The sequence below is a fragment of the Heptranchias perlo genome, chromosome 24 (assembly GCF_035084215.1).
Source record: "Heptranchias perlo isolate sHepPer1 chromosome 24, sHepPer1.hap1, whole genome shotgun sequence".
Taxonomy (NCBI): domain Eukaryota; kingdom Metazoa; phylum Chordata; class Chondrichthyes; order Hexanchiformes; family Hexanchidae; genus Heptranchias; species Heptranchias perlo.
In genome coordinates, this window is record NC_090348.1 from 1,903,657 (window position 1) to 1,928,144 (window position 24,488).

General features: G+C 44.5%; 1 protein-coding gene across 1 annotated transcript in view; it reads right to left on the reverse strand.

Moving 5' to 3' along the window:
• Window positions 1-24,488, reverse strand: part of LOC137341904 (dynein axonemal heavy chain 3-like) — a 490,604-nt gene that overhangs the window by 206,773 nt on the left and 259,343 nt on the right. The window contains exons 38-39 of the mRNA XM_068005410.1: window positions 14,917-15,079; window positions 9,992-10,174 (exon numbers count right to left, since the gene is read on the reverse strand). Coding sequence (XP_067861511.1) covers window positions 9,992-10,174; window positions 14,917-15,079 — 346 coding nt within the window. The remainder of the gene's footprint in view (window positions 1-9,991; window positions 10,175-14,916; window positions 15,080-24,488) is intronic.

Consider the following 24,488-nt stretch of genomic DNA (forward strand, 5'->3'; position numbering starts at 1 on the left):
AACTTAGTGGGAGGATAGAAGATTGGGAAGTCTTCAAAAGACAGCAAAAAGTAACGAAAGGATTGATTAAGAAAGGGAAGTTAGATTATGAAAAGAAATTAGCAAAAAATATAAAAACAGATAGCAAGAGTTTCTATAGTTATATAAAAAGAAAAAGGGTGGCTAAGGCAAACGTAGGTCTCTTAGAGGATGAGACTGGGAAATTAATGGTGGGAAACATGGAGACGGCAAAAATGCTGAACAAATATTTTGTTTCAGTCTTTACGGTAGAGGACACTAAGAATATCCCAACACTGGACAAACAGGGGACTCTAGGGGGGGAGGAGCTAAATACGATTAAAATCACTCAGGAGATGGTACTCAGTAAATTAATGGGACTCAAGGTGGATAAATCCCCTGGACCTGATGGCTTACATCCTAGGGTCTTGAGGGAAGTGGCAGTAGGGATTGTGGATGCTTTGGTGATAGTTTTCCAAAATTCCCTGGACTCAGGAGAGGTCCCGGCAGATTGGAAAACTGCTAATGTAACACCGTTATTTAAAAAGGGTAGTAGGCAGAAGGCTGGAAATTATAGGCCAGTTAGCCTAACATCTGTGGTGGGTAAAATTTTGGAGTCTATTATTAAGGAGACAGTAACGGAACATTTAGATAAGCATAATTTAATAGGACAAAGTCAGCATGGCTTTATGAAGGGGAAGTCATGTCTGACAAATTTGCTTGAGTTCTTTGAGGATATAGCGTACAGGGTGGATAAAGGGGAACCAGTGGACGTAGTGTATTTAGACTTCCAGAAGGCATTCGACAAGGTGCCACATAAAAGATTATTACTTAAGATAAAAAATCACGGGATTGGGGGTAATATTCTGGCATGGGTGGAGGATTGGTTATCGAACAGGAGGCAGAGAGTTGGGATAAATGGTACATTCTCGGACTGGCGACCAGTGGTGTTCCACAGGGGTCGGTGCTGGGTCCCCAACTCTTTACAATCTATATTAACGATTTGGAGGAGGGAACCGAGTGCAACATATCAAAATTTGCAGATGATACAAAGATGGGAGGGAAAGTAGAGAGTGAGGAGGACATAAAAAACCTGCAAGGGGATGGGTGAGTGGGCGGAGATTTGGCAGATGCAATATAATATTGGAAAATGTGAGGTTATGCACTTTGGCAGGAAAAATCAGAGAGCAAGTTATTTTCTTAATGGCGAGAGACTGGAAAGTACTGCAGTACAAAGGGATCTGGGGGTCCTCGTGCAAGAAAATCAAAAAGTTGGTATGCAGGTGCAGCAGGTGATCAAGAAGGCCAACGGAATGTTGGCTTTTATTGCTCGGGGGATAGAATATAAAAACAGGGAGGTATTGCTGCAGTTATATAAGGTATTGGTGAGACCGCACCTGGAATACTGCATACAGTTTTGGTGTCCACACTTAAGAAAAGACATACTTGCTCTTGAGGCAGTACAAAGAAGGTTCACTCGGTTAATCCCGGGGATGAGGGGGTGGACATATGAGGAGAGGTTGAGTAGATTGGGACTCTACTCATTGGAGTTCAGAAGAATGAGAGGCGATCTTATTGAAACATATAAGATTGTGAAGGGGCTTGATCGGGTGGATGCGGTAAGGATGTTCCCAAGGATGGGTGAAATTAGAACTAGGGGGCATAATCTTAGAATAAGGGGCTGCTCTTTCACAACTGAGATGAGGAGAAATTTCTTCACTCAGAGGGTAGTAGGTCTGTGGAATTTGCTGCCCCAGGAAGCTGTGGAAGCTACATCATTAAATAAATTTAAAACAGAAATAGACAGTTTCCTAGAAGTAAAGGGAATTAGGGGTTACGGGGAGCGGGCAGGAAATTGGACATGAAGCTGAGTTCGGATCGGTCAATGCCCTGTGGGTGGCGGAGAGGGCCCAGGGGCTGTGTGGCCGGGTCCTGTTCCTCCTTCTTGTGTTCTTTAGATTTGTGGTTGGGATCAGATCAGCCATGATCTTATTGAATGGCGGAGCAGGCTCGAGGGGCCGATTGGCCTACTCCTGCTCCTATTTCTTATGTTCTTATGTTCTTAACACAGGGCTCAATGCACGGGCGTAAAAGATCTGTCGACTACTGACCTGTCAATGTGTTTGCTAACTTTTCTGCCCAGTTAATTTGGACCAGATCTCTTCATATCTTGCTGAACTTTGTCTTTTTCTAGTCCAGCACCCTTATCTTTGGCTCTTCATCATTCCTTTCTATTCTATTTTCCAATTGTTCTCCTACTCTCGTATCAGTTATTTGCCCCACTTCATTTCCCAGGACTAAATCAAGCAATGCTTTGTTACTAATCTAGGAAGCAGTCTTGGGTGCATTCTGAAGAGTCCTCCTCTTTGTACCAATCTATCCTGGGATATTTAAAATCATCCAATATTATATTGCTCTGTTGTTCTCATGTGCCTTTCTGAACTGCCTGCAGATCTCCCTGTCTACCTCAGCTCCACTTTATGGTGGCCTGTAGTGCACATAAAGAATTTCACTATTTCCTTCCCTATTTCATAACTTCTCCATCTTAACACAATCTCCAGGACATCCTTACATTCTAGCACTGTGATAGAATCTTCCCTGCCATTCCACCCACATCATTTTCCCTTCCTATCTCTCCTGAAAATGCGATAACAATCATCTAAACCACATTGTTCAATAGTTATAAATAGTAACTCCCCAGTGTTATTAATAGTAACACCCCAGTGACATTAATAGAAACTCCCCAGTGTTATTAATAGTACCTCCCAGGTGTTATTAATAGTAACTCTTATTAATAGTAACACCCCAGTGTTATTAATAGTAATATCCCAGTGTCATTAATAGAAACTTCCCAGTGTTATTAATAGTACCTCCCAGGTGTTATTAATAGTAACTCTTATTAATAGTAACACCCCAGTGTTATTAATAGTAATATCCCAGTGTCATTAATAGTAACATCCCAGTGTTATTAATAGTAACACCCCAGTGTTATTAATAGTATCTCCCCAGTGTTATTAATAGTAACACCCCAGTGTTATAAATAGTATCTCCCCAGTGTCATTAATAGTAACACCCCAGTGTTATTAATAGCAACTCCCCAGTGTTATTAATAGTATCTCCCCAGTGTTATTAATAGTAACATCCCAGTGTTATTAATAGTAACATCCCAGTGTTATTAACAGTATCTCCCCAGTGTTATTAATAGTAACACCCCAGTGTTATTAATAGTATCTCCCCAGTGTTATTAATAGTAACATCCCAGAATTATTAACAGTAACATCCCAGTGTTATTAATAGTAACTCCCCAGTGTTATTAATAGTAACATCCCAGTGTTATTAATAGTAACACCCCAGTATTATTAATAGTAACATCCCAGTGTTATTAATAGTATCTTCCCAGCGTTATTAATAGTAACTCCCCAGTGTTATTCATAGTAACTCCCCAGTGTTATTCATAGTAACATCCCAGTGTTATTAATAGTAACACCCCAGTGTTATTAATAGTAACACCCCAGTGTTACTAATAGTAACATCCCAGTGTTATTAATAGTATCTCCCCAGTGTTATTAATAGTAACACCCCAGTGTTATTAATAGTAACATCCCAGTGTTATTAATAGTAACACCCCAGTGTTATTAATAGTATCTTCCCAGTGTTATTAATAGTAACACCCCAGTGTTATTAATAGTAACACCGCAGTGTTATTAGTAGCAACTCCCCAGTAACACCCAGTGTTATTAATAGTCACACCCCAGTGTTATTAATAGTCACACCCCAGTGTTATTAATAGTATCTTCCCAGCGTTATTAATAGTAACTCCCCAGTGTTATTGATAGTAACATCCCAGTATTATTAATAGTAACAACGCAGTGTTATTAGTAGCAACTCCCCAGTAAAACCCAGTGTTATTAATAGTCACACCCCAGTGTTATTAATAGTCACACCCCAGTGTTATTAATAGTATCTTCCCAGCGTTATTAATTGTAACACCCCAGTGTTATTAATAGTAACGCCCCAGTGTTATTAATAGTAACGCCCCAGTGTTATTAATAGTATCTCCCCAGTGTTATTAATAGTAACATCCCAGTGTTATTAATAGTATCTTCCCAGTGTTATTAATAGTAACTCTCCAGTGTTATTCATCGTAACTCCCCAGTGTTATTAATAGTAACATCCCAGTATTATTAATAGTAACATCCCAGTGTTATTAATAGTAACTCCCCAGTGTTATTAATAGTATCTTCCCAGTGTTATTAATAGTAACTCCCCAGTGTTATTCATGGTAACTCCCCAGTGTTATTCATAGTAACTCCCCAGTGTTATTAATAGTAACATCCCAGTGTTATTAATAGTAACATCCCAGTGTTATTAATCGTAACACCCCAGTGTTATTAATAGTAACATCCCAGTGTTATTAAATGTATCTTCCCAGTGTTATTAATAGTAACACCCCAGTGTTGTTAATAGTAACATTCCAGTGTTATTAATCGTAACACCCCAGTGTTATTAACACTAACACCCCAGTGTTACTAATAGTAACACCCCAGTGTTATTAATAGTCACACCCCAGTGTTATTAATAGTAACGCCCCAGTGTTATTAATACTAACTCCACAGTGTTATTAATAGTAACACCCCAGTGTTATTAATAGTAACACCCCAGTGTTATTAATAGTAACACCCCAGTGTTATTAATAGTAACTCCACAGTGTTATTAATAGTATCTCCCCAGTGTTATTAATAGTAACTCCACAGTGTTATTAATAGTAACTCCACAGTGTTATTAATAGTAACTCCCCATTGTTATTAATAGTAACACCCCAGTGTTATTAATAGTAACTCCACAGTGTTATTAACAGTATCTCCCCAGTGTTATTAATAGTAACTCCACAGTGTTATTAATAGTAACTCCACAGTGTTATTAATAGTAACATCCCAGTGTTATTAATAGTAACTCCCCAGTGTTATTAATAGTAACTCCCCAGTGTAATTAATCGTAACTTCCCAGTGTTATTAATCGTATCTCCCCAGTGTTATTTTGAATGCGTTGTGCACTCACATCCATATTGCTCATTCCTGATTTTTTGCAACATTAACCCCTATTCTCTTTCTTTTTTTCCCCATTTTTTCCTCTTCCCCTCCTCCAACAGTGTTTTTATCTCTCACCATCTCAAAACCCTTTTCTTTCCCTTTCTACTCTGATAATATTTTCTCATTATTTACCTCAGCTAAGCTTTCTGTTCCTAATCCAACAGATTTATTAATCCTGCTCCCTCTCGGTTGAAACCTAGACTATGCCCATCCCTTCCCACCACATCAGTTTAAACCCTCCCCCATTACTCTATCTACCCTCTCCGCAAGGACATTGGTGCCATTTCGGTTCAGGAGAAGATTTTCCCTTTGGATCAGCCTTCCCTTGTTCCAGAACTCAAGAGCCCTTCCTTCCTGCAGCAGCACTGCAGCCATGCGTTGACCTTCTGAATGATGTAGCATGATAATTATGTCGAAAACTTAAACTTAATATTACCTATTATATACAATGCATTAACTCCCAAACACTTAATTCAGACAAGCGAGAATTTATTAAGAAACTTGTACAAGTGGAAGGGTGCCCCAAACAATGGTTGAGGCTCCGTCTTCGCTGAGTTCAAGAAACAGCTCACGTTTATACAGTTCAGTAACGACGCCCACCTGTCATAGAATATGGGCGTACACGTACATTCTTTATTGGCTCAGGTAGTTAGTCAATCAAGTAGTGAGCCTGCCCCCTCCGAACGTCCATAGCCCTTTTTTATCTTGGCACGTAGGCCTCGTAGGCCTGAGCATTCCCCTCCTCCCCACATTTCTGTCCTGGTTATCAGTAGGGCTGAAGTCAGTCTCAAGGCCACATGGCCTTTCAAGAAACTGTATTCTCATTATATTTTTGTAGTCAGCAATACCCTTATCTGCTAGGGGAGGCCAGACGGTACTAAGCACCTGCTCAGCTAACTTAATTATCAACATACCAAGGCTTAAACGTAATTACACAATTGTGCTTCTCTGAAACTATTATGTGAGCTTTAAATTGAATTAGCTGGTCAGTTAATATGGTCAAATATCCATCATGCATTTCTACATTTGTGTATTAGAGAGTTAATGTGGTCAGGTATCTCTTTATGCATTTCCACAATTGTATCCATGTGATTTATATCAATTAGTGTTAATTGTATCAATGTGATTTATAGCAATTAATGTTAATTGTATTTAGGTGGTGCATATCAATTGAGAACTCTCTTGTATCCATTAAAAAGAGCTGATCTCAGGTATGGAGTGGGTGATGTGAAGCTCTGTGAATAAAGGCTTGGAAGCAACTGAAGACCAGGCTCTGGTATTCTATCCTTCACCACTGGGCTAATACATAGCACAGAAAGCAATCTAGAGATCACCAATCTCGAGATTTGTATTTCATTCTAGTGTCTGACTCCATTAAACTCCCTCTGCAATTCTTCAAATGTACTTCTATCTGTGGCCCTTGGTTCCGACATGGACCATCACTGTTCTCCCTCCCTTTCCAGATGTTTTTCACCTGCTCTTTGATATCCTTCACCCTGGCACCAGGGAGGCAACATACCATTCAGGACTCTAGGTCATGACTGCAAAAATGACTGTCTATACTCCTGACGATAAATCTCCCACCGCTACCACTCTCCTATTCCTGTAGTCTACAAGCAAACATCAAGGACTGTAGGAATCTAAAAATGTATTTCCCAGGATTTAACTAGTGTTAATTTTTAATCATTTAATACACATTCACGATGAGCAAAGACCTACAAATTTCCCCAGCCAGCTGCAGTTGTAATATTAGAGTTAAGGTAATGTGCAGTTTAAATTATTTAATTATTCAAGTGCAGTAAAATACTATCCAGTGTAGAATTACCCAAACCAGGCTGTAGTTTGTTTCCTCATCCCTTTTAGTTCCCTGGCCTGATTGCTCCAAGTCATGTCAGCCCTTTGGTTATTTTTGAAGCAAAGCTTTGTATTGGCTGCAGGTCCTTGCCTTTAAGGTGAGTCAGGCAGCTGCAGTGTTTAAATCCATTTACATAGAAACATAGAAAATAGGATCAGGAGGAGGCCATTCGGCCCTTCGAGCCTGCTCTGCCATTCAATATGATCATGGCTGATCCTCTATCTCAAAACCATATTCCCACTCTCTCCCGATACCCCTTGATGCCTTCAGTGTCTAGAAATCTATCCAGCTCCTTCTTAAATATATTCAGTGACTTGGCCTCCACAGCATTCTGTGGTAGAGAATTCCACAGGTTCACCACCCTCTGAGTGAAGAAATTTCTCCTCCTCTGAGTCCTAACTGTCCTACCTTGTGTCCTGAGACTGTGACCCCTCGGTCTGGACCCCCCAGCCAGGGGAAACATCCTCCCTGCATCCAGTCTGTCTAGCCCTGTCAGAATTTTATATGTTTCAATGAGATCCCCTCTCATTCTTCTAAACTTGAGTGAATGCAGGCCGAGTCGACCCAATCTCTCCTCATACGACAGTCCTACCATCCCAGCAATCAGTCTGGTGAACCTTCACTGCACTCCTTCTATGGCAAGTATATCCTTTCTTAGGTAAGGAGACCAAAACTGCACACAATACTCCAGGTGTGGTCTCATCAAGGCCCTGTATAACTGCAGTAAGACATCCTTGCTCCTGTACTCAAATCCTCTTGCAATGAAGGCCAACATACCATTTGCCTTCCTAATTGCTTGCTGCACCTGCATGTTTGCTTTCAGTGACTGGTGTACAAGGACACCCAAGTCCCTTTGTACATCAACATTTCCCAATCTATCACCATTTAAATAATACTCTGCCTTTCTGTTTTTCCTTCCAAAGTGGATAACTTCACATTTATCCACATTATACTGCATCTGCCACGTATCTGCCCACTCACTCAACTTGTCTAAATCGCCTTGAAGCTTCTTTGCATCCTCCTCACAACTCACGATCCCACCTAGTTTTGTGTTGTCAGCAAACTTGGAAATATTACATTTGGTTCCCTCATCCAAATCATTGATATATATTGTGAATAGCTGGGGCCCAAGCACTGATCCCTGCGGTACCCCACTAGTCACTGCCTGCCACCCCGATAAAGACCCATTTATTTCCTGTCTGTTAACCAATTTTCAATCCATGCCAGTATATTACCCCAAATCCCAAATGCTTTAATTTTGCACACTAACCTCTTATGTGGGACTTTATCAAAGGCCTTCTGAAAATCCAAATTAACTACATCCACTGGTTCTCCCTTATCTATTCTACCAGTTACATCCTCAAAAAACTCCAGTAGGTTTGTCAAACATGATTTCCCTTTCATAAATCCATGTTGACTTTGTCTAATCCCGTTGGTATTTTCTAAGTGTCCTGTTATCACATCCTTTATAATAGACTCTACCATTTTCCCTATTACTGATGTTAGGCTAACCAGTCTGTAGTTCCCTGTTTCCTCTCCCTCCTTTTTTAAATAGTGGGGTTACATTTGCCACCCTCCAATCTGCAGGAACTGTTCCATAATCTGTAGAATTTTGGAAGATGACAACCAATGCATCCATTATTTCCATGGTTACCTCTTTTAGTACTCTGGGATGCAGATTATCAGGTCCTGGGGATTTATCGGCTTTCAGTCCCAATAATTTCTCCAGCTCTATTTTTTTACTGATACTAATTTCCTTTAATTCCTCCTTCTCACTAGTCCCTTGGTTCCCTAGCATTCCTGGGAAGTTATTTGTGTCCTCTTCCGTGAAGACAGAACCAAAGTATTTGTTAATTGTTCTGCCATTTCCTTGTTCCCCATTATAAATTCTCCCGTTTCTGACTGTAAGGGACCTACATTTGTCTTCACTAATCTTTTTCTTTTGACATACTTATAGAAGCTTTTACAGTCCAATTTTATGTTCCTTGTAAGTTTACTCTCATACTCTATTTTTCCCCTCTTAACCAATCCCATGGTCTTTTTTTGCTGAATTCTAAACTGCTCCCAATCCTCAGGTTTGCTACTTTTTCTGGCAACTTTATATGACTCCTCTTTGGATCTAATACTATCCTTAATTTCTTTTGTTAGCCATGGTTGGGCCGCTTTTACTTTTGTTTTAGCACCAGAAAGGAATGTATAACTCTTGCAATTCATGCATTCGTTCCTTAAATGTTAGCCATTGCCTATCCACAGTCATCCCTTTTAATGAAGCTTCCCAATCTATCATAGCCAACTCACTCCTCATGCCTTCGTAGTTTCCTTTGTTTAGATTTAGGACCTTAGTTTCGGACTGGACGACTTCACTTTCCATCTTAATGAAGAATTCTATCAAGTTATGGTCACTCTTCCCTGAAGGACCCCACAATACAAGATTATTAATTAACCCCTTCTCATTGCACAATACCCAATCTAGGATAGCCTGTTCCCTGGTTGGCTCCTCAATGTACTGGTCTAAAAAACCATCTCGTACACACTCCAGGAATTCATCCTCCACAGTATTATTGCTAATTTGGTTTGGCCAGTCTATATGCAGATTAAAGTCACCCATGATTACTGTAGTACCCTTGTTACATGCATCTCCAATTTCCTGTTTGATGCCGTCCCCTACATTATTACTACTGTTTGGAGGCCTGTAGACAATTCCCACCAGTGTTTTCTGCCCTTTGGTGCTTCTTAACTCCACCCAGACTGATTCTACATCTTGATTTTCTGAGTCAATATCCTTTCTCACTATTGCTCTGATTTCATCCTTTACTAACAACACCACCCCACCTCCTTTTCCTTTTTGCCTGTCCTTCCTAAATATCGAATACCCTTGGATATTCAGCTCCCAGCCTTGGTCACCCTGCAGCCATGTTTCCGCAATCGCAATTATATCATTTCCGTTTACATCTATTTGCGCTGCTAATTTGTCTACCTTATTACGAATGCTTCGTGCATTCAGATACAGTGCCTTTAGATTTGTCTTTTTAACATTTCAAACATTTACCTTAATTGCTCGAGCTTCCTGTGCAGCATTGTTTGCTGTTGCCTCATCTGCTTCCACGACCCGCTTCACGACTTCCACCTCGAGCGTCTCATCAGCGATGATGTTCAACAGCTCCTCCGTCTCCTGGCTTCGCTCCATTAACAAAGGCTTCAGGCCTGTCAGTTCCTGCTGCATTACTGCAATCTGATTGAATACATCAGCGGAATATTCAGACACCTGGACTGTAACACAACACTGCTCTATTAATCTTAATGTAAGACCAAGCACACTGGGGTCAATCTTCCTCTTGACCCCACGGTCAGTAATCTGGCCGAACGGACCCCCCGCCCATTATCGAATCCTCAGACTTCCATTCAAATCAAATCAACAGGGTGGAAATCAGGCAGGTTCTCTAAAGGGCAACACTCCCCCAGGCTATTGCTCCAGTGGTGAAGATGGAAATTCACTACATTGCATCTTCATTGTAGGTATAAAGCTGAGATAGAATTTTCACTGAAAACACAGTAAATATAAAATAAAAGTTGAAAAAAGGAGGGACGATACATCCAGCACTGCCATTGCTCAGTGTGTGGCAGTCTGACCAAGGGACTTTACCACTGGTTGTAATCCAACACTTTTGGTAATTATCACTACTCTACCATCTCCACTTAGTTTGTAACTGAGCAGCACTGAAGTACCACAAGTTGATTAAATTACCAATTAAGACAATAATTAGCCCAAGAACAAAAATAAACACATTATTGTGCTCACAAAATTACCTCATATCTGCCTGCCTGGTATTTATCACAATTGCAATCAGATTAATATCTGCTTCCCAATCGATACCCCGTCTCTTTAGTGAGTTTACATTAGGGGAGTGATTATTCTGGTCTTTGATGATATGCATCACAGACGAGGAAGAGGAAGGACAAGGAGAGCATGGAAAGAGAATGGGGCAGAAATTGCTCGCGAAATAACAGTGAACTGAACAGCGCTCCCCGTTGTTAGTGGTGAATGGAGGAGCAAGTTCTGGTGTTCACACTTGCACAGTGAAATGCGGAAATCCGGAACTTCCTCCTATTGGTTCAGCAGCGAAATAACAGCTTCGAATTAAAGGGATATCGCACGCTGCAATCAGGGAAATCATTGAAAAAGTGCAAACTTGCTCATCTGCCCAGCTGGAAAGTAACTAATATCGTCACAAAACAGGTACACTTAAGTTTTAATGACTTCGAAACCACTAAAAATTAACTTTTAAAAATTTTGGAGTCTCATTACTCCATATTTTAATAGTTGTTGGTCAGTAAAAAATTTTTTTCCCTCTGTCTCTTTTATTTAATTCAATTATTTCTTCCCCTCTTTTTCGCTGTTTATAACTGTTTCTACGTTGATTTTAATGTTATACCTTTCACTTCCTGGTCTTAAAGCTGCAGAAACAGTTTTGCAGCTTGTCAAAAATGCTGCGATCTGATTGTTCGAGGAGAGAGATCGATCCTCTCGCTTCTCCCAGGGTCCTCACTTCACCTGAACTGACACTGGGCTCTTCTCCGCTTCCTATTCGAGGAAGTGCCCCCAGTAAAGTCCGCGGTGAGTTAGTATAAATCTATGGAGCGACGGGCACTGTTGGTTTGTCCCTCTGAGCAATTTCTGCCCCATTGCGATTATTTCTTTACAAAGGAAACACTCGTGAAGAATGAATTTATTGAATTTGATAAGGTAGCTCGTGTGCTTTGGTTTTAGCAAACCTGCGGTCTCCTTACTACCATCCGTCACACACCCGATGGGACTCTGAATTTCTCACACTAACTGTATTGGCACTGCCCATTAGAGTCAAGGTGATTGCTCTATGGCGATTGCTCTATGGCGATCGCTCTATGGTGATTATGGTGATTGCTCTATGGCGATTGCTCTATGGTGATTATGGCGATCGCTCTATGGTGATCGCTCTATGGTGATTGCTCTATGGCGATCGCTCTATGGTGATTATGGTGATCGCTCTATGGTGATCGCTCTATGGTGATTGCTCTATGGCGATCGCTCTATGGTGATTATGGTGATCGCTCTATGGTGATCGCTCTATGGTGATCGCTCTATGGTGATTATGGTGATCGCTCTATGGTGATCGCTCTATGGTGATTATGGTGATCGCTCTATGGCGATCGCTCTATGGCGATCGCTCTATGGCGATCGCTCTATGGCGATCGCTCTATGGCGATCGCTCTATGGCGATCGCTCTATGGCGATTGCTCTATGGTGATTATGGTGATCGCTCTATGGCGATTGCTCTATGGTGATTGCTCTATGGTGATTATGGTGATCGCTCTATGGCGATTGCTCTATGGTGATTGCTCTATGGTGATTATGGTGATCGCTCTATGGTGATTGCTCTATGGTGATTGCTCTATGGTGATCGCTCTATGGTGATTGCTCTATGGTGATCGCTCTATGGTGATTGCTCTATGGTGATCGCTCTATGGCGATTGCTCTATGGTGATTGCTCTATGGTGATTATGGTGATCGCTCTATGGCGATTGCTCTATGGTGATTGCTCTATGGTGATTGCTCTATGGTGATTGCTCTATGGTGATCGCTCTATGGTGATCGCTCTATGGTGATTATGGTGATTGCTCTATGGCGATTGCTCTATGGCGATCGCTCTATGGCGATCGCTCTATGGCGATCGCTCTATGGCGATCGCTCTATGGCGATCGCTCTATGGTGATCGCTCTATGGTGATTATGGCGATCGCTCTATGGCGATCGCTCTATGGTGATTATGGCGATCGCTCTATGGCGATCGCTCTATGGCGATCGCTCTATGGTGATTATGGCGATCGCTCTATGGTGATCGCTCTATGGTGATTGCTCTATGGTGATTATGGTGATCGCTCTATGGCGATTGCTCTATGGTGATTGCTCTATGGTGATTATGGTGATCGCTCTATGGCGATTGCTCTATGGTGATTGCTCTATGGCGATTGCTCTATGGTGATTATGGTGATCGCTCTATGGCGATTGCTCTATGGTGATCGCTCTATGGCGATTGCTCTATGGCGATTGCTCTATGGTGATTATGGTGATCGCTCTATGGCGATCGCTCTATGGCGATCGCTCTATGGTGATCGCTCTATGGCGATTGCTCTATGGTGATTGCTCTATGGTGATTATGGTGATCGCTCTATGGCGATTGCTCTATGGTGATCGCTCTATGGCGATCGCTCTATGGTGATCGCTCTATGGTGATTGCTCTATGGTGATTGCTCTATGGTGATCGTTCTATGGCGATTATGGTGATCGCTCTATGGCGATTGCTCTATGGTGATCGCTCTATGGCGATCGCTCTATGGCGATCGCTCTATGGCGATCGCTCTATGGCGATCGCTCTATGGCGATCGCTCTATGGCGATCGCTCTATGGCGATCGCTCTATGGCGATCGCTCTATGGCGATCGCTCTATGGTGATTATGGTGATTGCTCTATGGTGATCGCTCTATGGTGATCGCTCTATGGTGATCGCTCTATGGTGATCGCTCTATGGTGATCGCTCTATGGCGATCGCTCTATGGCGATCGCTCTATGGCGATCGCTCTATGGTGATCGCTCTATGGCGATCGCTCTATGGTGATTGCTCTATGGTGATTATGGTGATTGCTCTATGGCGATTGCTCTATGGTGATCGCTCTATGGTGATTGCTCTATGGTGATTGCTCTATGGCATGTCTGTGCCACAGGCTCATTCCAAGAGTCAGGAGAATACTTTGTGCAAGTCTGGAAGCTGCAATGGTCTAACTGTACAGAGCTGGTTCGTGAATGTCTCGGCATTGAACCAAGGAAGAAAGGACTTGCTTTTAGACAGTGCCTTTCACACCAGACCAACGTCCCAAAGGAGAGCAGTGTCTGTGGAAGAGGAGAGTCATCAGGAGGCAGTGAGAGGAGGAAATGCCCCTAGCTGTGACGGGTGGAATCCCCTCCACTCTGACACAGGAGCATTCCAAAACACACCAATTGATAAGCTTGCCTTCAAAACAACTTCAATACAAAGTACAAAAAGAACAGCAGTAACTCCCCTCATAGTTGAAAGACAAACTAAGTCTTACTGTCAAATTACAAGCTCCAACCAGTAACAAAGGCTGATATGTAATCAGCCAATAGGAACAATGGACTAAAGTGGAAAAACAGGAAGCTGAAAAAGCAATAGGAACTTGGCATTGGTCTTTGTTGAAGCTTTTGGTGCGTTTTCACATATATGCAGCAAATTATAGAAAAGATTGATGAAGGGTTCGCAAGAAAAAACAGGAGAAAATTATGCAGGAAAGTCTGGATCCAATGCAAAAATATTGGGAATCTTCATGTCGTATCAGCGAACACTGGCGCAGTTATTTTACAGATCGTGAAGAGCTACAAAAGGTACAGGAATCTGAAGAGATTTTAGGTTGAGCTTTCTTATGTATAAAAATGTGGACTTTGGGGAAGGGGTGGTGCAGTGGATTAGTGCACTGTCCCTTTACCAGTGGGACCTGGGTACAAAAACAGCCCAAACTGATCAGACGAAGGTCTACTCTCTCTGCAAATTGACATGAGGTGGGCAGTCTGAACCCAGTTCCTAGTGACTATGAATCTGTAGCCGGAAACTCCTCACAATTTGGCAATCTACCTTGAATAGTTAGCACAGTCCTCCTGCCTAAAGTCACAGTGGCTGATCGGGAGAATCCACAAGCAAATTCCCAGCGATCATGGAGATCGATGCGGAAATCATCCACAGGGGATATAGGGGCTGCCTTTCCATGTACAAGTCATGTGTATGGCTGCCTCTTGGGTCTACAAATCACAGGGAATGATTGAGAACTGAATAGGAAAGGCATTGGGTCAAATTACAAATGTATTCTGTTTGGTCCCGGAGCCAATGGAAAATTTAAGCCATTATTTCGACGTTTCACTTGAACTTGCCTGAGATGCTGCAAAATCCAACTTTTCCAGTCCAACCACATATCTGTTCCTGTTGGTCAACAACTCAAGTCTTTTCCTTTCTAACAGGTTTTTAAATATTTTAATCAGTTCGAGGTAGGACGTAGGTGTGACGTAAGTTCTCCTTTGAAGAGATTCGTAGAATCTGGAGAGGACAGGATATTTAGCAAGTTAACAAACAGCAGAACACTGCAGATGCTGGAAATCTAAAATAAACACAGAAAATGCTGGAAACACTCAGCAGGTCAGGCAGCATCTGTAGAGAGAGAAACAGAGTTAATGTCCTTTCGTCAGAACCCATCGTCCTGAAACATTAACCCCACCTTCCTCTCTCCATGGATGCTGTCGGACTTGCTGAGTGATTCTGGCATTTCTGTTTTTATTTAATTTATCTGAAAAAACATCTTTTATAAGTTCTGAAAGATAAACTGAATTAAAATTGTCAAATAGAGGTGGTAATTCCTATATTCTTTCCCAAATTGGATTGTTACTGGGCACACTTTGTTAAATTACCTTTTTGTTTAACATTTAAGTGTAATTAGGTTAGAAAGTGTCCACAGAATTAGAAATCACAGGTCGTGGGCAAGTAATGCATGTTATAGAAAGAGCTGCTTATCGCCTCCCTCCTTCCTGTGTCCCCTCCTCCCTCTCCACTCCCCCTCACACAATCAAGGCAGGAGTGTGGGGCCACCTGAGACTTGAGCCCGTTAGAAAATAAGGGAGAATGGAGATTGAAACTGCTGTTATATTCAACAAGCTGCAGTGAGTGAGGCCGATTCATTAATGCAGGCCGGCCAACACTCCTTGCCCATCTCTTCCAGCGCTGGCCCAAACTTGGAGAAACAGAGCTAATAGAATCATAGAATATTCCAGCACAGAAACAGGACATAAATCTGTGCCTGTGTTGCTCTCCACATGAACCACACACTCTCCCACTCACTCCCCATACCCTTCAATATCCCACCCAGTCTAATCCCACTCTCCCACTCACTCCCCATACCCTTCAATATCCCACCCAGTCTAATCCCACTCTCCCACTCACTCCCCATACCCTTCAATATCCCACCCAGTCTAATCCCACTCCCCTGCCCACTCCTCATACCCTTCAATATCCCACCCAGTCTAATCCCACTCTCCCACTCACTCCCCATACCCTTCAATATCCCACCCAGTCTAATCCCACTCTCCCACTCACTCCCCATACCCTTCAATATCCCACCCAGTCTAATCCCACTCCCCTGCTCACTCCCCATACCCTTCAATATCCCACCCAGTCTAATCCCACTCCCCTGCCCACTCCTCATACCCTTCAATATCCCACCCAGTCTAATCCCACTCTCCCACTCACTCCCCATACCCTTCAATATCCCACCCAGTCTAATCCCACTCTCCCACTCACTCCCCATACCCTTCAATATCCCACCCAGTCTAATCCCACTCTCCCACTCACTCCCTATACCCTTCAATATCCCACCCAGTCTAATCCCACTCCCCTGCCCACTCCTCATACGCTTTACTATCCCACCCAGTCTAATCCAACTCTCCCCTCACTCTTCAATATCCCACCCAGTCTAATCCCATTCTCCTGCACACTCCTCACACCCTTTAATATCCCACCCAGTATAATCCCACTCTCCCCCTCATTCCCCATCCCCTTTAATATCCCACCCAGTCTAACCCCACTCTCTTTCCTCACTCCCCATACCCTTTAATATCCCACCCAGTCTAATCCCACTCTCCTGCTCATTCCCCATCCCCTTTAATATCCCACCCAGTCTAACCCCACTCCCCTGCTCACTCCCCATCCCCTTTAATATCCCACCCAGTCTAATCCCACTCTCCTGCTCACTCCCCATCCCCTTTAATATCCCACCCAGTCTAATTCCACTCTCCTGCTCACTCCCCATCCCCTTTAATATCCCACCCAGTCTAATCCCACTCCCCTGCTCATTCCCCATCCCCTTTAATATCCCACCTGGTCTAACCCCACTCCCCTGCACACTCCCCATCCCCTTTAATATCCCACCTAGTCTAACCCCACTCCCCTGCACACTCCCCATCCCCTTTAATATCCCACCCAGTCTAATCCCACCCCCCTGCTCACTCCCCACCCCCTTTAATATCCCACCCAGTCTAATCCCACTCTCCTGCGCTGCATCAATTCCCTTTAAAATTCCTCTTTTTCAAGCGACTCTCTAATTCTCTTTTATTACAATTGATTGTTCTGTTTGAACAATGGTTTGCGGAAGAAAATTCCACATTCTACCTCCTCTCTGTGCAAATAATTTTATTCTAACCCGCTCCTTAGTTTTTCCTGTTTGGGGAATGGGTACATCCAGCGGGGGTGATGGGTGTCGCCTATTGATGCCTGGGTCAGGCTTGTGGCAGTATAACTAGGGTTTATTGCACCGTTAGATTGTGTTGTGATGGTCTGAGGCAATGTACTGGGCCCAGCTGTTGATATGACTTCATTCCACGGGTAGATCAGCACCATAGATGGGCGTTAGTGGACGCAGTGGAGCTGAATCTGCTCTGCTGCCTCTCAAACCTTAGAGAGGGTGCAGAGGAGATTTACCAGAATGGTACCAGGGATGAGGGACTTCAGTTATGTGGAGAGACTGGAGAAGCTGGGGTTGTTCTCCTTAGAACAGAGATTTAACAGAGGAGTTCAAATTTATGAGTGGATAGGGAGAAACTATTTCCATTGGTGGGAGGGTCAGTAACCAGAGGACACAGATTTAAGATAATTGGCAAAAGAACCAGAGGGGAGATGAGGAGAATTTTTTTTACTCAGCGAGTTGTTATGATCTGGAATGCGCTGCCTGAAAGGGCGGTGGAAGCAGATTCAATAATAACTTTCAAAAGGGAATTGGATAAATACTTGAAAAGGAAAGATTTGCAGGGCTATGGGGAAAGAGCAGGGGAGTGGGACTAATTGGATAGCTTTCAAAAAGCCGGCAGAGAAATGATGGGCTGAATGGCCTCCTTCTGTGCTGTTTGATTCTATGATCCTATGAATTACAGTGAAAATTAACATCTCCACATTTCACTAAATCCGAATTATTACTGGGTTACATTTAGTTTTAGAATTGTGGTACAACAAATGTGTTTATAGCCAACTTTTTCAAATGGCTCAAGGCTGATTACAGTGTGAGTGAATCCCGACTCAGCGAGGGAAATGCAGCGAAGTGGGGCATGATTTTAACATGGAGACAGGAAGGGAGTGTGGCGGAGGAAGATAAATTGGCCGCGAAACCAGGAAGGTAAATTGGTAGGTCGCCATCCGCAATCGCGACCTTAATGAGGTCAATACATTTTACCCAGTCCGATTGATAGGGTGTCTGGCTGTCAGGTGGGAAGTCTGGGGATCGGCGAAGAGGGAGGATGGGATCGTGGGCCATGGAGGACATGAGGTGGGGGGGGCTGATTCCAGGAAGAGGTCGGGGGGGGGGTGGGGCGCTGATTCCTGGACGGGATCGGGAGGGTGAGGGGCTGATTCTGGGATGAGATCGGGGGGGTGAGGGGCTGATTCTGGGATGAGATCGGGGGGGAGAGGGGCTGATTCCTGGACGAGATCGGGAGGGTGAGGGGCTGATTCCTGGACGAGATCGGGAGGGTGAGGGGCTGATTCTGGGACGAGATTGGGGGGGTGAGGGGCTGATTCCTGGACGGGATCGTGGGGGTGAGGGGCTGATTCCTGGACGGGATCGGGGGGGTGAGGGGCTGATTCCTGGACGGGATCGGGAGGGTGAGGGGCTGATTCCTGGACGGGATCGGGGGGGTGAGGGGCTGATTCCTGGACGGGATCGGGAGGGTGAGGGGCTGATTCCTGGACGAGATCGGGAGGGTGAGGGGCTGATTCTGGGACGAGATCGGGGGGGTGAGGGGCTGATTCTGGGATGAGATCGGGGGGGGTGAGGGGCTGATTCCGGGACGGGATCGGGAGGGTGAGGGGCTGATTCCTGGACGAGATCGGGGGGGGTGAGGGGCTAATTCCTGGACGGGATCGGGGGGGTGAGGGGCTGATTCTGGGATGAGATTGGGGGGGTGAGGGGCTGATTCCTGGACGGGATCGGGGGGGTGAGGGGCTGATTCTGGGATGAGATTGGGGGGGTGAGGGGCTGATTCCTGGACGGGATCGGGGGGGTGAGGGGCTGATTCCTGGACGGGATCGGGAGGGTGAGGGGCTGATTCCTGGACGGGATCGGGAGGGTGAGGGGCTGATTCCTGGACGGGATCGGGGGGGTGAGGGGCTGATTCCTGGACAAGATCGGTAGGGTGAGGGGCTGATTCCTGGACGGGATCGGGAGGGTGAGGGGCTAATTCCTGGACGGGATCGGGGGGGTGAGGGGCTGATTCCTGGACGGGATCGGGAGGGTGAGAGGCTAATTCCTGGACGGGATCGAGGGGGTGAGGGGCTGATTCCTGGACGGGATCGGGAGGGTGAGGGGCTGATTCCTGGACGGGATCGGGAGGGTGAGGGGCTAATTCCTGGACGGGATCGGGAGGGTGAGGGGCTGATTCCTGGACGGGATCGGGTGGGTGAGGGGCTGATTCCTGGACGGGATCGGGAGGGTGAGGGGCTGATTCCTGGACGGGATCGGGTGGGTGAGGGGCTGATTCCTGGACGAGATCGGGTGGGTGAGGGGCTGATTCCTGGACGGGATCGGGAGGGTGAGGGGCTGATTCCTGGACGGGATCGGGTGGGTGAGGGGCTGATTCCTGGACGGGATCGGGAGGGTGAGGGGCTGATTCCTGGACGAGATCGGGTGGGTGAGGGGCTGATTCCTGGACGAGATCGGGAGGGTGAGGGGCTAATTCCTGGACGGGATCGAGGGGGTGAGGGGCTAATTCCTGGACGGGATCGGGAGGGTGAGGGGCTGATTCCTGGACGAGATCGGGTGGGTGAGGGGCTGATTCCTGGACGGGATCGGAGGGGGGGTGGTGAGGGGCTGATTCCGGGATGAGATCGGGGGGATGGGGGGCTGATTTCGGGAAGAGGTCGGGGGTCGCTCGAAGAGGTTGCAGAGATTGGAGGTCTTGCAGATCGGGAGAAGCGATCGGAGGTCGGGTAAAGGTTCGGAGGTTGTGGGGGGGGGGTGTCCGATGGCGGGGGTCCTGTCGGTCAGGTGAGCTTGTTGGGCCTGGGTGAAGCACTCCTGCTCCTCCGGGCCCACCAACAGTGCAATAAAGGCCCTCACTCTCCTCATGGATCCGGCCCTTCCCGCCTGCTTTCACCTGATGTGAATCAGAAGTGATGGGAAACCCGAACAGGGAAGGTTAAAGTTGTTTCACTTTTGCAATACACAAAAAATTAAGAACCTCAACTATTTCAATGAGGTACATTGCCCCTTTAAATATCGGCCCGCCAGCTTTATGTGGGGTGGGACTTCCTTGCGCTCGCATCCTAACGTGCCTGGGTCAAACCTGGGAGTGGGCGCGGGGAGCCGGGATGTGATCTCACTCCAAAAATCCACTATTTATACTGCTCACCCGCCCCCAACCCCCTGTTCTTCGGGGTTAAAATTACCCCCATAATATATGAAGTATGTCCACAACAAAGGGAGACAGATTTCTTTGAAGGCTATGTAAATTCCAATCGTTTACCATCTCTGTAATCGGCACAGATCAAGGCTCTCAAATCAGTACCCGCTTCAAAATAGGACATCACAATTCTTCCTCTCTCTCTCTCTCTCTCTCTCTCTCGAGACCTTTCTTCTAACAAAGTTATGGGACTGACACTGAGACTTTGCATCCTGAGATCCTCACTACAAGCTGCGCAAAACAAAATCTCACAAGATGTTGTCAAAGTTTCTCTTGTACTCCAACCTCCTTGCAATAAAGGCCAACATGCCATTTGCGTTCCTAACTGCTTGCTGTACCTGCATGCTAACTTTTTGTGTTTCTTCTACCAGGACACACAAGTCTCTCTGGACACCAACATTTAATAGTTTCTCACCATTTAAAAAATATTCTGTTTTTCTATTCTTCCTACCAAAGTGAATAACCTCACATTTCCCCACATTATACTCCATCTGCCAACTCCTTGCCCACTCACTTACCCTGTCTATATCCCTTTGCAGACTCTTTGTGTCCTCCTCACAGCTTACTTTCCCACCTAGCTTTGTATCGTCAGCAAACTTGGATACATTACACTCAGTCCCTTCATCTAAGTCATTGATATAGATTGTAAATAGCTGAGGCCCAAGCACTAATCCTTGCGGCACCCCACTAGTTACAGCCTGCCAACCTGAGAATGAGCCGTTTATCCCTACTCTCTGTTTTCTGTCCTTTAACCAATCCTCTATCCATGCTAATATATTACCCCCCACCATATGAACCCTCATCTTGCGTAACAGCCTTTTATGTGGCACTTTATCAGATGCCTTTTGAAAATCCACTAGACATCCACTGGTTCCCCTTTATCTACCCTGCTAGTCACATCCTCAAAAATTATTTCCCTTTCATAAATTCTGCCTAATCATATTTGATTTTCTAAGTGCCCTGTTACCACTTCCTTAACAATGGATTCCAGCATTTTCCCGACGACCGATGACAGGATAACTGGCCTGTAGTTCCCTGTTTTCTCTCTCCCTCCTTTCTTGAAAAGTGGGGTAACATTTGCTACCATCCAATCCGCTGGGACCATCTGGAATCTAGGGAATTTTGGAAGATCATAACCAATGCATCCACTATCTCTGCAGCCACCTATTTTAGAACCCTCGACTATAGGCCATCAGGTCCAGGGGATTTATTAGATTTTAGTTCCAATAGTTTCTCCAGTACTTTTTCTCTACTGATATTAATTACTTTAAGTTCCTCACTCTCATTTGCCCCTTGGTTCCCCACTATTTCTGATATGTTTTTGTATCTTCTACTGTGAAGACAGATACAAAATATTTGTTTAATGTCTCTGCCATTTCCTGATTCCCCATTATAATTTCTCCTGTCTCAGGCTCTAGGGACCAACGTTTACTTTTGCTACTCTCTTCCTTTTTACATACTTGTAGAAGCTCTTACAATCTGTTTTTATATTTTTTGCTAGTTTACTTTCATATTCTATTTTCTCCCTTTTTATCAATTTTTTGGTCGTCCTTTGCTAGTTTCTAAAACTCTCCCAATCCTCAGGCTTATTATTCTTCTTTGCAACATTATAGGCCTCTTCTTTCAATCTAATACTCTCCTTAACTTCTTTAGTTAGCCACAGGTGAATCACTTTTCCCGTGGAGTTTTTATTTCTCAATGGAATGTATATTTGTTGAGAATATTGAAATATTTCTTTAAATATTTACCGTTGCTTTTCAACTGTCAAACTGTTTAATTTAATTTCCCAATCTACATTAGCCAACTCGCCCCTCATACCTTTGTAATTGGCTTTATTTAAGTTTACAGCTCTAATTTCAGACTTAAGTATGTCACTCTCAAACTCAATGTAAAATTCTATCATATTATGATCACTTTTCCCCAGAGGATCCTTTACTGTGAGATTACCAATTAACCATGTCTCATTACGCAATACAGGATCTAAAATAGTTTGTTCCCTGGCTGGTTCCATGACGTATTGCTCTAGGAAACCGTCTTGAATACATTCCTCCAAACTACCTTTGACAATTTGATTTGCCCAGTCTATATGCAGATTAAAGTCCCCCATAATTACTGCATTGCCTTTGTTACAAACTCCTATTATTTCATGATTCATACTCTGTCCAATGGTATTGCTTCTATTAGGGGGCCTATAAACTACTCCCACCAGTGTTTTCTGCCCCTTGTTAGTTCTTATTTCCACCCGTACTGATTCTACTTCCTGATCCTCTGAGCCAAGGTCCTTTCTCACCATGGTCCTTATCTCATCCTTTATTATTAGGGCTGCACCCCCTCCCTTTCCATTCTGCCTGTCTTTTCCAAATATCATGTACCCTAGAATATTTAGTTCCCAACCTTGGTCACTTTGCAACCACATCTATGTAATGGCTATTAGATCAAACCCATTTATCTCTATTTATGCAACTAATTCATCTATCTTGTTACGAATGCTCTGTGCATTCAGAAAAAGAGTCTTTAATTTTGATTTTTTTTACCATTTTTTCCTGCTTTGACCTTACTTGTTGTTGCACTATTATTGGTAAACTCTCTGTCCCTTCCTGCCACACTCTGCTTATCTTTACCCAAATCACTACACTGTTCTCACTGCCTTAACTTTTCTCATTAGATTTCTAAATTTCCCCTCACCTGACCTCTTTCCCCCAGTCCCTGCGTTTTAGTTTAAAGCCCTGTCTACAGCCTTAGTTATTCAATTCGCCAAGACGCTGGTCCCAGCCTGGTTTAAGTGGAGCCCGTCTCATCGGACCAGCTCCCTCTTTCCCCAGTACTGGTGCCAGTGCCCCATGAATTGAAACCCCTGTCTCCCACACCACTCTTTGAGCCATGCATTTAACTCTCTGATCTGTTTGTCCCTATGCCAGTTTGCACGTGGCTCAGGTTGTAATCCAGAGATTGTTACCTTTGAGATTCTGCTGATTAATTTAGTCCCTAGCTCCTCACACTGTCTCAGCAGAACCTCATTCGTAGTTCTGCATATGTCGTTGGTTCCTACGTGGACCATGGCAACTGGATCCTCCCCCTCATGCTCCAAGTTCTTTTTCAGCCGTGAGGGGATGTCCTAATCCTGGCACCAGGCAGGCAACACAGCCTTCGGGACTCTCTGTCACGACTGCAGAGAACAGTGTCTGTCCCCCTGACTATACTATCCCCTACCATTACCAGATTCATTTTTACTCCACCCACTTGAATGGCCTCCTGTACCACAGTGCCGTGGTCAGTTTGCCCATCCTCCGTGCAGTCCTTGCTCTTATCCATACAGGTAGCAAGTACCTCATATCTGTTGGATAAGGTCAAGGGCTGAGGCTCCTCCTTCATTCGATCCTGGGTCTCCTTACCTGCCTGACTCGCAGTCACAGCCTCCTCTCCCTGAACACTGAACTAATCTAAACTACGTCCTAATCCAAGGGGTGTAACTGCCTGCTGGATCAAAGTGTACAGGTGACTCTCCCCCTCCCGGATGCATCGCAATGTCTGCAGCTCTGACCCCAGCTCAACAACTCTGAGCTGAAGCTCCTCGAGCTGCAGACACTTACTGCAGATGTGGTTGCCGGGGATCACGCTGCTCTCCACCAACTCCCACATGCCGCAGTTACGATACACCACCTGTCCTGACATCACTGGTCGAACCAGAAATTATTTATTTACTTTATTAGAGTTTTTAATCTCTCATTGTTCTTAGTTTTATTAACCATTAATTTATGTAGTTTAAGTTATTGAATTAAGCTCTTAGTTAAACCCCCGCCCTAACTTGGAGAGAAAAACACCAGAAATATTCACCGACCAATCACCTACCTGCTGTCCTGTGATGTCGCTCTTACAATTTCTGCCTGTGGTGAGAAATATCCAGTGTCCCAGTGTTTTGGGTGTTGATATTAAATGTCCAGTGCCTGTCCGCGTTCCCAGGGTTTTGGGTGTTGATATTAAATGTCCAGTGCCTGTCCGTGTTCCCAGTG